The sequence below is a fragment of the Anabrus simplex genome, chromosome 3 (assembly GCF_040414725.1).
Source record: "Anabrus simplex isolate iqAnaSimp1 chromosome 3, ASM4041472v1, whole genome shotgun sequence".
Taxonomy (NCBI): Eukaryota; Metazoa; Arthropoda; class Insecta; order Orthoptera; family Tettigoniidae; genus Anabrus; species Anabrus simplex.
In genome coordinates this window covers 435,656,987-435,670,557 of record NC_090267.1, presented here as the reverse complement: position 1 = coordinate 435,670,557, position 13,571 = coordinate 435,656,987, and the positions used below count along the sequence as shown (strand labels likewise).

Here is a 13,571-nt window from a genome sequence, read left to right as displayed (position 1 = left end):
CCGGTTTCGACCATAGTCCAGGTCATTGTCATCCGATCAAAACATAAAAACCATGAAAAACAGTCAGGGTAAGGATGTTTCACAGGAATTTTTTGAGGCCAATATTTTAACAGATACTGGAAGGTTGGATACTGTATTTTTATTGTACATTGTTGTCCGATAGGAAAATTTTCCTTCTAACAGAACAAATGTCAAGTTACTCAGCACGCACAGTGTGTTTCACATCTTCTACATTACTCTGTTTTGCAGGCTAATAGTTTGATTACTATGGAGCCTGTCCTTTGACAGATAGACCACAATATTCATACTTTCATTCCAGCTGCAACTTGGATTGTTCTTCTCCATTTACTTGAACTGCGTATATGGCTATCTGTTGAAAGCAGGCATGATAGCTAGTAAGTAACAAATGCTTTTCATACCAAGTAATTCTATGTTAAATTTGAAGTTTCAATGTATTGAACCAAATAAAACTGTGCTTGGAGTATGGAATATTAGCAATATCAAACAAAATCAAGAACTCCTATCATGCACCAGTTGAATGAATTCAAGAATTCTTGCAGAGCAAAATTCCTGCACCTCAGCATCTCCGAAAACCAAAAATATACAGTGAAACTCTGTTAAGAAGTTTTTCAAGGGACCACAAAAAAAAACTTCTTAAGCAGGAAACTTCTTAAATGGGTAATGTCCAAAAACTTATTCTGCACTTTGACATACATGTGAAACACACAGCCAACAGATTTCCTTGTTTGTGAACAATACCGAATTAGGCTGATAAATAAGAGCTGCTAAAAGAAAGCCACAATATACTGTGAATATTAGATTATCATGACGTGTATTTTTAGAGATAAAGTAAAATACTGTAATTGAACATACTGTATTATAAAAATTCTTGATTAGAGAAGGGAACATATTATATAAAACCTTGCACAAGAGATAAAAAAATACTAAGAACATTAAAACGGTAGATGGTAACCGTAGTCTACATTATGTAAATTCCATACTGTATTAGATGTTAAATACATTTCCAAACACAAAAGTCGAGGCTCCTACTTGGAAAAGAAATTGTCCAGGGTTCACTGTTTTAAGTTTTTACTGCTTTCTTGAACTATAAACCTCTCCATTTCCCACATTGCCTTCCATGTGTTGAGGCACACTGACTGAACCTTACATAAACCACCTCAGTTTTTCAAGGCAGATGCTTGCCTCACTGCAAGATGGTCTTCGGGGATTCTCTTCCTCAACCTCTTCTTCTTCTTCATCTTCTTCTTCTTCTTCTTCTTCTTCTTCTTCTTCTTCTTCTTCTTCTTCTTCTTCTTCTTCTTCTTCTTCTTCAATCTCCTGCCTTAATTTCCTTGCAGATCTCATGGATGGTCTGCACCTCGCAAGTGATTACCATATCATCAATGGCAGTGAAGTCGTCAAGGTAATTTCCATCTTCTCCTGTATAGTTTTCCAGCACCCTGGCTCTTCAACAACTTCCATAATAATGCTGTTGGTACCATCACCGAAGCCTGCTTTCTTGAAGCAATTTGCTATTATTACAGGCTCCACTGAATCCCATGATGAGGCAGTGAAATCCATTGTGTCCAAAAGAGATGGTTTGTAGATGGGTTTGCCTGCTTCCATGCGTAGCAGCATACGGTGCAAAACTGATTTTCGGTACCTCGACTTCAATACCTTAATGATTCCTTGGTCCTTGGGCTGTAGTACCGATGTAGTATTCGGTGGAAAAAATTCTACCTTGATGTTCCTTAAATGGGGCCACTCCTTGGGATGAGCAGGGCAGTGGTCCATAAACACCACAATCTTCCTGTTCTGGCTCCCCATTTTGGCATCTAATGCCTGCATATACTCTTCAAACAGGGAACTTGTCATCCAAGCTGACTTGTTGCACGGTAAAGTCCTGACATTTTTGAAACAACGTGGCTTCCTAGACTTCCCTATCATCAGTAGAGGTAGTTTTTCAGTTCCTTCCATATTAGCACCAACCAATACCGTAACTCGCAATTTACTTAATTTTCCCCCATGGCAAGATTCTTCCTTCAAAACTAGAGATTTATCCGGGATAAGCTGGTAAAAAAAGTGCGAATTCATCAAGATTAAAAATGTTGCAAGGTTTGTAACTGCTTATTTTAGCAGGCAAAACTGTTTCCTTCCACGCTCCCGTTTCCTCCGCACTTACACTCTCTGCTTCGCCACAAATTGTTTTGTAAACGATACCGGCTCGATTTTTAAAGCGGTCCAACCACCCGTTCGATGCAGCAAAAGGTACCTTTAATTTGCACGCAATTTCTTCGGCTTTCTCCTTCACAATAGTCCCACTCAAAGGTATGTTTAAACTTCGCTGCTGTTTAAACCATATTAGTAGAGCTTGTTCTACTTCATCATACTTTCCAGATTTAACTTTCTTGCAATTTGATGACGTATTCCCTGCAGAAGCCAAGATCTCCTCTTTCTTCGCTATAATGCCGTTCAAAGTAGACGGCGGCATCCCCAGCTCCTTCGCCAAAGCAACACGGGAAAGAGTAGATGACTCCACTTTCCTTATAATCTCCACTTTGTCTTTAATTGTTAGTGCCTTTCGCTTGATCACTTTTCTCTGAGTTCCACTCATTTTCACTTAAAACGTTCGCACGTTGATATTACAAGTACGACTAACTTCACTGACGCCTATTCACACTAATTACGACGCTACACTACACTTGGCAATACATAGCTTATACTCCTTACTTCTAAATTGAAGTTTCCCAAAACAAATGAGCATCGCCCTTCTTCTATTGCCAGCGCGCTACACCGCGAGAACAGCTGATGCAATACGACCGCAATAAACAGCCCTTGTAAAATGTAATACCGTACTCAGAAAAACTATTGAATATAGATTGAAAACAAATTCACAAATACTACACTTACTAACAACATCTGACACTAATAAGATTATATACAGTATTATTAAGAATAAGGAACATTCCACTGATCTCAGTCACTAGAACCCTCCAACAATATGAAAAACACACTAATTACTGAAGGAAAATGCAAAAGATTGCTAAACGTACCGAATACCATGCACGCTGAGCGAGAATGGTTAACCACGTGGCAAATGTAAATATTAAGAGTTGGCAACTGGGTTTCGAGATCGTGCTCTGCCGATAAAAATCGATATGAATTACCAAAATCTGCCAAAACGTCAATTTAGAAGTAGAGCCATGCGGAGATCGTTTTTTTTTTCTTTCTTTCTTTCTTTTTTTTCTTTTTAAAGGCCTACAAGACGTGTACTGCAGTTCGTTATCATGTGTTTTCTATCTTCCTCACACCCCCCAACATCTACTTCAAGTTAACGGCAGCAGATGGGACATCGGTGACTTACTCTTAGAGATTCTTAGAACTTATTCATAGGCCTATAGCGTCCCTGCATTCCTACTGGTTGTCACAACCACGGGCGTAGTTTTTGGCTGTTTCGCAAGTACCGCATGGACAAGCCGATATTGAGTTTATTTTCCTGCTTTAATCCTCTTCATGCTAAAGGTCATGAAGAAAAGAAAAGCAGGTTCGAAGTAGCAGAAATGAGTGCATGGGAAAGTATTGGGGTATTACGTGCGACTGATAAAGACGCAGTAGCAACACTAGCACATCTAAATGTAAACAGTTTCTTTTCCCGCAAGAATTTTATTTCATGTCTCCTCATCCTTGTGCTACGTTCTAATAATGCGATGTAATAATTACGAGTTACACGATAGTACAATGTTTAGCTCGTATAAAGGTAAAAATAAAAATAACTTTCAATTTTATGCCAACACGTGGTATCACAATGCCTCTGCGTGCGTGTATCAGGCCTCTCACCAACACCCAGCTGGTTATCAACATTCGTTCAACTTCGTACACGATCGGGATCTTTCGGCCGGCTGTTTGGAGGCATAGTATGTATCAACTGGCAAGTCTGCTGTTTCCTGCTTAGAGTCGGGATGTTTCTTTATTTCGTATTACTTCTAACTAATAATGGACACGGAAAATCTTATCATTTTAGTTCCAAACTGTAATTTCCTCTACGACAAGGCCCATAAGCATTATTGCAACAACGTAAAAGAGAATGTCTGGAAGGAAATAAGCAAGGGAATGAAAAATCAAACAGGTTAGAATATTAAATTTCGTGGTAGATTAGGCCTATACGGTAATTTATTTCGCAATTATTGTTGACCTTATTTCAGAATCATATTATCATGTTGGAGTCCATATACAGTACGGTATGTCAGTACGATAATTGACTTGGCTTGGAATGTACAGTATTTACCGTGAACATTTTTGTAAGTGGCATTCCCTATGGTTATCGTTCATGTATTCCTAACAAACAGTACGGTAATGCATAAGAAGCTGCTGTGTTGTGGACAAATACATTTTTCGGTTTTTCATTAATGTTGAGGCCACATCGATTAATGACTGCACCCTGTCGCGCCACGCAACTTACTGCATTAATGTTTTATCAAACCATCCATTGCGTGCTTTGTGTTTCCCGCGTAGAATCCCATTCGATTCTATTCTGCTTGATGTAAATGTTGGAGCGGAAATTACGACTGATGGCTTTGATTCGATTCCACAAGATCTGAGTGAGCATCTGGTGTCCGTGTTGTCATAGCGTGACGTCATATGGCCTTGGCAAGCCCGGAGAGGCTCTATGACAGGCGCAAACGCTCTAACACAGGGTTCGACTTGCACGGCGACTGGAGGGTTCTAACCATGAGCTGCTTTGAGCGGACGTTTTCTATCTCAAGGGGCTCTAAAATTTGAGCTGTTTAACCGGGAAATATATTTACAACAGAACATTTTAAGCGGGATAAATATACATATATCTTAATGCAACCGATCAAGGGACCAAGAATATCACACTTCTTAGGCGGGAAAACTTCTTATGCGGAAACTTCTTAACCGAGTTTCACTGTAAGTTGCGGGGACTTAGTCAATACCATTATCATTCTATTGGCTCCACAAACTCCATCTCAACAAAAAAGTGACATTGTATTATTTCCTCTTGGACATCTTCAAATGTTGATCTGATGATGGTGGTGATTTGAGATGATGCCGACCTTCATAGTGTAACAGCGCCATTAGCTGCTGCCCTCGGAGGCCCAGGTTCGATTTCTGGTAATGCAAGAAAATTAAGGTTGGCAGGAGGGCTGGTGTGTTATTAAAGAGGTACATGCATCTCGCCTCTACTGAGGGTGTCTCTTAAAAGAGCTTCCCCACCTCAGGATTAGTACACAAGTTGACTACTTAAAAAGAGTTCTACAGATATGCACACAGATCTTTTCCACATATTATATTCTTTATTTCTTCAATTGTAGCTCATTATCCACTATTAAATCAGTATTAATATTTATTCTTTTTGTTCCTCTAGGTTACTGGCAAAACTGATGAGCTCCTAAAATCCAATGCTGCTCCAAAAACCAACACTTCAAATAACCAATTGAAAGTTACTCCTCGAGGAACCTCAAAACTCCGTGTTAAACCTTTGACAACTGTTCAGCCTTCAAAGGTGAGTGTGAAATCTTGATTGATTTTGGTCTGTTTCCCCTATAGCACTCTGAAAAGAAATGCTTCGAGAAAATATGTGGTGGGGGGGGGGGGCGATTGGAAAGATCAGGTAAGAATTTCAGGAGTGTTCATAAGGAAGAAAATGAGTTTTCGATATTCTTTCAAAGGATTTGGGAAATATTTCAATATCTTTTTTACTTACAGAAGGCACTTTTTGCTGGGCTAGAGGAGGATGGCTTGCTGGATATAGAACCACATCAAGTGCCGCGCACCAGTACAAAACGGCTAATGTTGAAGCCTAGTATAACAGCTAGTTTGTCAAATGGCTTAGGTACATTTGGCTTATCAGAAAATGACACATCTGCCTTCAATGATTCTAACAAGGAAAATGAAAATTTTGCCGATATCTCCAACTATAATGGGTGAGTAATTTTATTCTGAAGTTGAAATACCTTATTGCAAATATTGTTTCTGTTTGGTGAAACTATGGTGCCCGTATCCAAAAAAAGTCCTCTTGAAGCTACCTTTCTCCTGTTTTGCTGCTGTTTTACCTTCACAGTAAGTGTACTTGATTGACTGTTTGTACAGTATTCACAAACATAACCTTTTCATAGTTACTAGCCAAGGTTGATCACTAAACCCATGTCTTACTTCACCAGAGTAGAGAAATTACTAATGACTGTATTGAACTGGTCTTGACTCTTTCCAGACCTGTTCTGTCTGATGATTTCTGGCCATTCTTGATGCCTCTTTCTTGTATGCCTTGCATACCTTAGCATACCTGTCAGAATTTTGATCTAACTACTACTACTTCATCATCGCTAGTAGTGCCGTCGGTTTCTGCATATCAGAGGCATTTTCATGACAACTTGCCTTGTCCCTTCCTATACTAAATAGCTTCAAGGCAAAACTTGAGGGAGATATTGATCTGTTTGCTTTGAACTGATGTATGAGACGGTGTGTTTCAGAGCGTTTGGTACAGGAAGTATATGAAATAAGTGATATGAAATCTATGAAACACTCACAATAGGAATTGCAATAAAAGCTCGTTAACCGAACGAATGATTGCATGGTTTGTTTCACGTAGCTATCAGCTTGCATTCAGGAGATAGAGTGCAAATCCCACTGTCGGCAGCCCTGAAGATGGTTTTTCTTGGTTTCCCTTCTTCGCAGCAGGGTACCTTAGGACCAAGGTTGCTTCTTTCCCACTCCTAGCTCTTTCCTATCCCATTGTTGCCATAAGACATACCTGTATTGGTGAGATGTAAAAAAACATTGTAAAATCCCAGACTGACCTGTTCGTTACGGCAATTTAGCTGCCTGTAAATTCTTTTCCTTCTTATCCTTGGGGAACAACAAAATATTTAGTTTTCATAAGACTGAGCTCGATAGCTGCAGTCGCTTAAGTGCGGCCAGTATCCAGTATTCGGGAGATAGGTTCGAACCCCACTGTCGGCAGCCCTGAAAATGGTTTTCCGTGGTTTCCCATTTTCACACTGGACAAATGCTGGGGCTGTACCTTAATTAAGGCCACGGCCACTTCCTTCCCACTCCTAGCCCTTTCCTGTCCCATCGTCACCATAAGACCTATCTGTGTCGATGCGACGTTAAGCAACTAGCAATAATAAAGTTTTCAGAAGGAAACTGCCATAGGGGACACTGAGAGTCAAAAGCTTTGTGAACTTCATAATATAAGAACAAGAAATTGCTATGAATCATGCGAGGCTCCTGATAAAAGATGCTTGTGGAGGGCAATGCAGCATGATTTAAATTGGTAGCACAAAGTAATAATCAAATGTTGACAACTTCCTTGTCGGACTTTCCTCATGGCTTCAAAACATCTCGACCTGCCTCCTCGAATTTGCATGCATCTCTTTATCTCTCAATATAGTAGTTTAAATCGAGCTATAATCTCATCCGGCACATCGTTACATATCAGACTTTCCCGTATGTTATGTGGTACATGATCATATGGCTTCTCAGTATCCAAGAATACAACTAAAACCGTTCTGTTCTCATCCCATTATTCTTCAAAGAGAATTCTTGTTGAAATTTACCTTCCATATTCAACCTAATTTGGAAAGATTGGAGAAAAAATCTTACGAAATATGGTATTCTCTGCCAAATTGTGTTTGTTGCTTTCCTAAAGAACAGTAACATTAAAATAATTTATTCTTGTGATTGTTTTATTCCTCTTATACTCCAAAAATATTGTATTTCTCTGAATCCAAAGAAACTTTTTTTTCTCTCAGAATCTCTTGTGAATAAACAAGGGTAGCCTTGCATTTGCGACCTAACAGTAATGAACACCACTGGCAGCTACCACGGTAATAACCACCCTGCTTACCTTCCCCCCTCCTGTGCGCGCGCGCTCATAAAACTCGACCTTCAACGTCTTGAGTCTTTATTAAGCCTACAAGCTACGTCACTAGCCTTGGCAACTGATTGTACAGTGCCCCTGCGTAATGTCACTGGTTTTTGGGAAATAGTGAAGAGATGATGACATTCTACTTTGTGGGAGACAGGCTCGCAGGGTGGGCAATTGGGTGAGCGATAATCCCCTGAGTAGATTAAAAAAGTCCCTATACAGTGAAACTTCGTTAAGGCGTTTGTACAGGGGACAAGGAAAAAGAACATGTTAAGCGAGATAACGTACTAATGATTATACGAATAAAAACTATTTACAGATACATGGAAACACTAGATAAGATTTTTTCCCAACATGAGGGCATTTTACGTTACGTATACGTGGGTAAGGTCTGTCTACTCTTTCTAAAGATGAGAGGAAAGTATTAAAAGGTGTGAAAAACAGCAGACAACAAATATGAAAATCTGTGCACAGGGCCAACAAAAATATCGAAGCATTATTTCACCTCAAACTCTAAAAACAAATGTTAGTAGCAGTGGGTTATTAAACTCTATTTTCTGGTGACACTTTTAGGCAGTGAGTTGGAGGTTACATTCGACCATGTGCAACTGCAAGGAATTACTTTGGCTGCCATTTTGAATCAAACAAAACTTCTAACTTGAGTTATTGAGTTGAAACTTGGTGTGAGTTTCAAAATTCATGACCTCTGCATGCTTATGCTAGTCCACTTTCTGACAGATTCTAATTTTGTATTCATTATTAAGGAATTTTACAACATTTTCTGTATCCATAACTAGACTATCACAAGACAAATATGCACCACGCTAGTCAATTTCACACAAATATGTTCTTAATCCAGATATAGGCTACCGTATCACGCGAAAAATATTAACTACACTTCACTGTACCCCTCAACACAAAATACATTTCCACCTTCTGAATGGAATGCGAAATTCTAGCACAAACAAGCTCACTCTGCTATTCACAAATCTGGCTGCTAACCGGCAACCAAAACTGAACATTCCTGAGGCTAACGGCTTGCTCCCCGAAAGTGCAACTTACCTTTGAAGTTCAGCAAGGCCTTTTCCCGTAATCATGCAGCTGTCTCAATGGCTGTTACCCAAGTTGGAAATCACGTTTCTTTCACAAGGGATGACAAATACAATAACATTTTCAGTGCTAAGAGGGAAAACTTGTTAATGAGGAACGCACTAACACGGTTTCACTGTATTAGCTTCTAAAAAAAAGTTTCTCAAATCTGCAGAATTGCATCAAGAGTTGTAACGCGTCTACTGTAGGTACCTGATACTTAGTAAAATTAACACCCTTACAGACAGCAGGAATATTTTCGTGACGGATCATTGTATTGTAAAGCCACGTGGAACGAGTATTGCCGGCAAATTTTCAACAGGTTCTCATCAATATTATGATGCCAATTTTAAGTTGGGGGTTATTAAGCATGCGGAAATAAAGGATAATTGTGCACCCACAAGAAAATACTGCATAACTAAAGCCAATGTTCTGTGTTAGTGTGAGGACAAATATAGCTTAAAGTGCGTAGTGTACCAAAAATGTATTCGTTGGCCTGCAACAAGGACACATTAAAGAAGTTGAAGATTAAATTGTGAGGTATGTGTGTGAAATACGCAAGGGCGGAATGGCCATATTACAGCACAATAAACTCATCGACGTTCAGTGTCCGCACCTTCGTTATACATCACTAGCTGCTAAAATCGGCAGAAGCCGGCAAGCGAGACATACGTCTAGTGGCAGCCAGTTGTACTTGACGCTTAGTAAAAGTAACAGTTTCATAGGCAGCAGGAATATTTTCCTGATGGATTGTCGTATTGTAGAGATATGGAACAGGTATTGCTGGAAAATTTTCTATGGGTTCTCATCGAAATTATGTTGCCAATTTTAAGTTAATGGTAATAAACACGCGAAAATGAAGGATAATCATGCTGCCTCAAGGATATACAGCATAATTGAAGCCAATGTTCATGAAGATCATAGATTACCAATGTTCATCGTTGGCGTGAAGATAGTTTAAAAATGCGTACTGCACAAGAAAGACATTAATATGATTTCAGAAAGCACTCTTCAAGCCTGATTAAATTTTTTTGAAGGAAAAAGTGGGGATCGTCTAGCATTGAGGGTAGTCTTGGATTTGGAGAAATATGATAGATGTATCCTAATCTTAATGAATTTAATCACATTTTCTTCTTTTTTTGTTTTTGTTTGTTTTCTAGCCTCAACTTCGTGATTGCAAATTAAATTTTTGCTTCTTTGTATGAAGAAAATAATTTGATGCATGAAGTATTTGATCATCGGAACTGTGTGTACTAATCTACAGAATATGGAAAATAAACTACATTTTTGTGATGGGTGTGGTGAAGGGGATAAATATTTCAGCTTCATTCAGTCTGAAGGAAGGTGATCTGGATTATATACTTTTCTGTCCATTTCAGAAGATTGCTGAAATTAACATTACAAACAGTTTTAAATTAGTGCTGTGTTTTGATATTCTTTTCTTTTCAGTTTGCTCTACAGTAGATGCTTGAAAGCACCTACACTTGTACTTAAAGTCTATTGTTATGATTGCTGTAAAGGTTTTGTGATTATGGAATTGCAGGTATCTTATTTTCTTCTCATTATGACTTGAGATATGTATGAGTTTGATTATGGTGTGTTTTTATAATGAATTGTATGAATCTCTGGCTCTGGTTTTGTGAATGTGAATTAAGTGTTTGCTTTTCAGTGATTGTAAAAATTTTGTTTTTTGTTTTACAATAATTGAACATCAAAAATTGTAAAATTTGGACTTTTCAAAGTGACCCTAATACTTACACATTTGATGTTTTTTGTTTTACAATAATTGAACATCAAAAATTGTAAAATTTGGACTTTTCAAAGTGACCCTAATACTTACACATTTGATACGCAATATTATTGTTATGTGTTGCATGGATTTTCTGAACTGGATATGGGAGTGCAAATGAGTATTTGCTTCTCATTACAGAAAAAATAGTAATCAACATTCATTTTTTAAAATGTAATATTTGTGTAGTCCTGAGATTGTGAATGAAATGTTTGCTTCTCAGAGTGACCTTCAAATGTTGTAAAATATTGCATAAACATCCAGAACTGGTTGAGGGGGTGCAGATGAGTATCTGTTTCTCAGTATGACCAAAATAGAAATTAATATTAACTTTTGATGTAATTTTTTGTGTGGTCCTGAGATTGTGAATGATATGTTTGCTTTTCCAAGTGACCATCGTATTTGTTCATATTATTGTAATATTATGCATGGACTTCCAGAACTGGTTGTGGGAGTGAAAGTGAGTATTTATTTCTCATTATAACCTGAACAGGGATTAATATTCAAGTTTTATGAAATGTTTTGCGTGGTCCTGAGATTGTAAATCGGATATTCACTTATCAGAGTGACCTTGGTATATTTTTGTGGTTATTATATTGTATTGCATGGGCTTCTAGAACTGGTTTTGGGAGTGCAAATAAATATTTGCTTCTCATTATAGTCAAAGTTTAAATTCTATTCCATTTTTATATGATGTTTTGAGTGGCCCTGGGATTGTGAACAAAAAGTTTGCTTCTCAGCGTGCTTGTATGTTTTTCATATTGTTGTATGCTATTCAGTTTCCAAAACTCTGTGTTAGTGGAAATTATTTGTTTGTGTGGTCCTGAGATTGTGAATGACATGTTCACTTCTCAGAGTAACCTGTGATTCTCAGTGTGTTACTCATATTGTATTATATTACAGTAGAGCATTGATAATCTGAACGTCAATAATCTAAACTGTCAAAAATTCAAACCCGAACCCTCAATTTTTTTTAAATGTGCATTTGAAAAAGCGTGGGGATGGCTCCCTCCCGGCCCTCTCGATTCTGTTTGTGTGTACTGTATGACGGAGTGGGGATGACTGCATAAATTTTAAAAGAACCTGACACCCATTCAACTGTCCTGCCAACCCAGTTGATGAAGAGGAGACTGTCATAATGCATGCTTATCTCCTGTTGGCCATGGTGTTTCATCGTGGATGTGTACTGTATAACATAGTTACTGTCAAACTTGCTGTGCCCATGTTGTTCGTATTGAAATGGCATCAATCGAAGGGGCTATAAAGCAGCATACATTTTTAACGATTGGATAAAAACTAGAAATTTTGGACAAATTGGCAGTGGAAGTGGTGCTTCTCGAGCTGGACTTTACACTGTGCGGAAGGCAACAACCTGTATTTTATAGAAAAATATGGGCAGTCTAACAAAGTATGCCTCTAAATTGAATTCTGAAGAGTGATCTAAAAAACATGAAACATTACAAACAACTCTGAATTAGAAGGTACTATTCATGTGTGATTCATGCAAAAAAGAAGCATGGGCAAACAAATATCAGGACCACATGTTTGTGAAAAAGTCCTTCATTTCAGTAAAAAATTGGGTGGACTGTCAGATTTCAAGGCCTGTTTTGGGTGGTTGTAAATTTTTAAATTTTGGCATCTGAATGCTGCAGAATTATAAGTTTGCTGCTTTAGTTTGAGCAAGTTTACAGACTAGATAACTTTTATAATGCAAATGAAACAGTCTTCAAATGGTGAGTTTTGCCATGAGAATCCTTATATTTCCCAAGAAAGTGGTCGGCCCCAGGCTACAAGGTTAATGACAGAACGACTGCAATGGTGTGGAGTAAACGAAACGGATGTTTTTAAAATGTGTGTCTCTGCCTGTGACATACTACTCCCAATTGCTGATATGCTTAAGGATTGGTATGGAAATAAATTTATACCAAATGCTAAAGCACATTTAATCCTAGATAACTCCCTTACACTTCCTTCAGTTCAAGTTGTTCATGCTATTGATGAAAATTTCCATGTTCAGTTATTGCCACATGCTATGGAAATAATACAGCCTATGGATCAAGGAATTACTGAAAAAATGGAAAAGGGCTTAAAGAGAGACCTTTTGCACACGCTTAAGGTATTACGATGGAAATGTTTTGAGATTTACGAAAATACTGAACTTTGAAGGACCATGGTTGCTGATGCTTGGGATAGTTTGTCGGAAGAAAATCTTAAAAATGGATGGAAAATTTTGTGGCTTAAAGGTATAAAAGCAGGAAAAAATGCAGAAGGGAAATCTATGCAAACTGCAGGATTAATTCAAGTTACAACTGTCTTTAAAAGCATACCTGGCTTCAAAAATTGTGACAGTGACATTGCTAACATGTGGTTGAATATTGGCCAAAATGACTTCAGCTACCAAATTTTGAACAATGACAAATCCTGACTGATGTAACAAATAGTGAAAAGCACTTGTAGATGAAGAAGCGTAGCTTAAAACTAGAGTGAAGAAAGCCCTGCGCTTATTCATGCTGAAGATTTCAGTGCTCTAGAAACTGCTATAACTTAGGTGAATAAAATACCTGAGTGTACGGTAACACAGCTGCATGTTTCTGACAAGTTAGAAACATAACTGTAACAATGAAAAATCAGACTTTAAACCTGTCTGGTGTTTGTAATACGGTATGTAGGCCTCTTAAAATCTTAAAAGTTAATGCAGTCATCATCAATATCCCACTTCACTCGCCCGGGTGTGGTTAAAAAGCCTCCTCCACTTCTTTTTGTCCTTCCACTTTTCCTGCACCATTACTTCTGCCACATCCA

At 38.2% G+C, this 13,571-nt stretch overlaps 1 protein-coding gene across 1 annotated transcript in view; it reads left to right on the top strand.

Annotated features, from left to right (window-relative positions):
- The window catches only part of Nup98-96 (nuclear pore complex protein Nup98-96), a 474,154-nt gene that overhangs the window by 94,694 nt on the left and 365,889 nt on the right, over nt 1-13,571 (top strand). The window contains exons 10-11 of the mRNA XM_067143470.2: nt 5,387-5,524; nt 5,728-5,945. Coding sequence (XP_066999571.1) covers nt 5,387-5,524; nt 5,728-5,945 — 356 coding nt within the window. The remainder of the gene's footprint in view (nt 1-5,386; nt 5,525-5,727; nt 5,946-13,571) is intronic.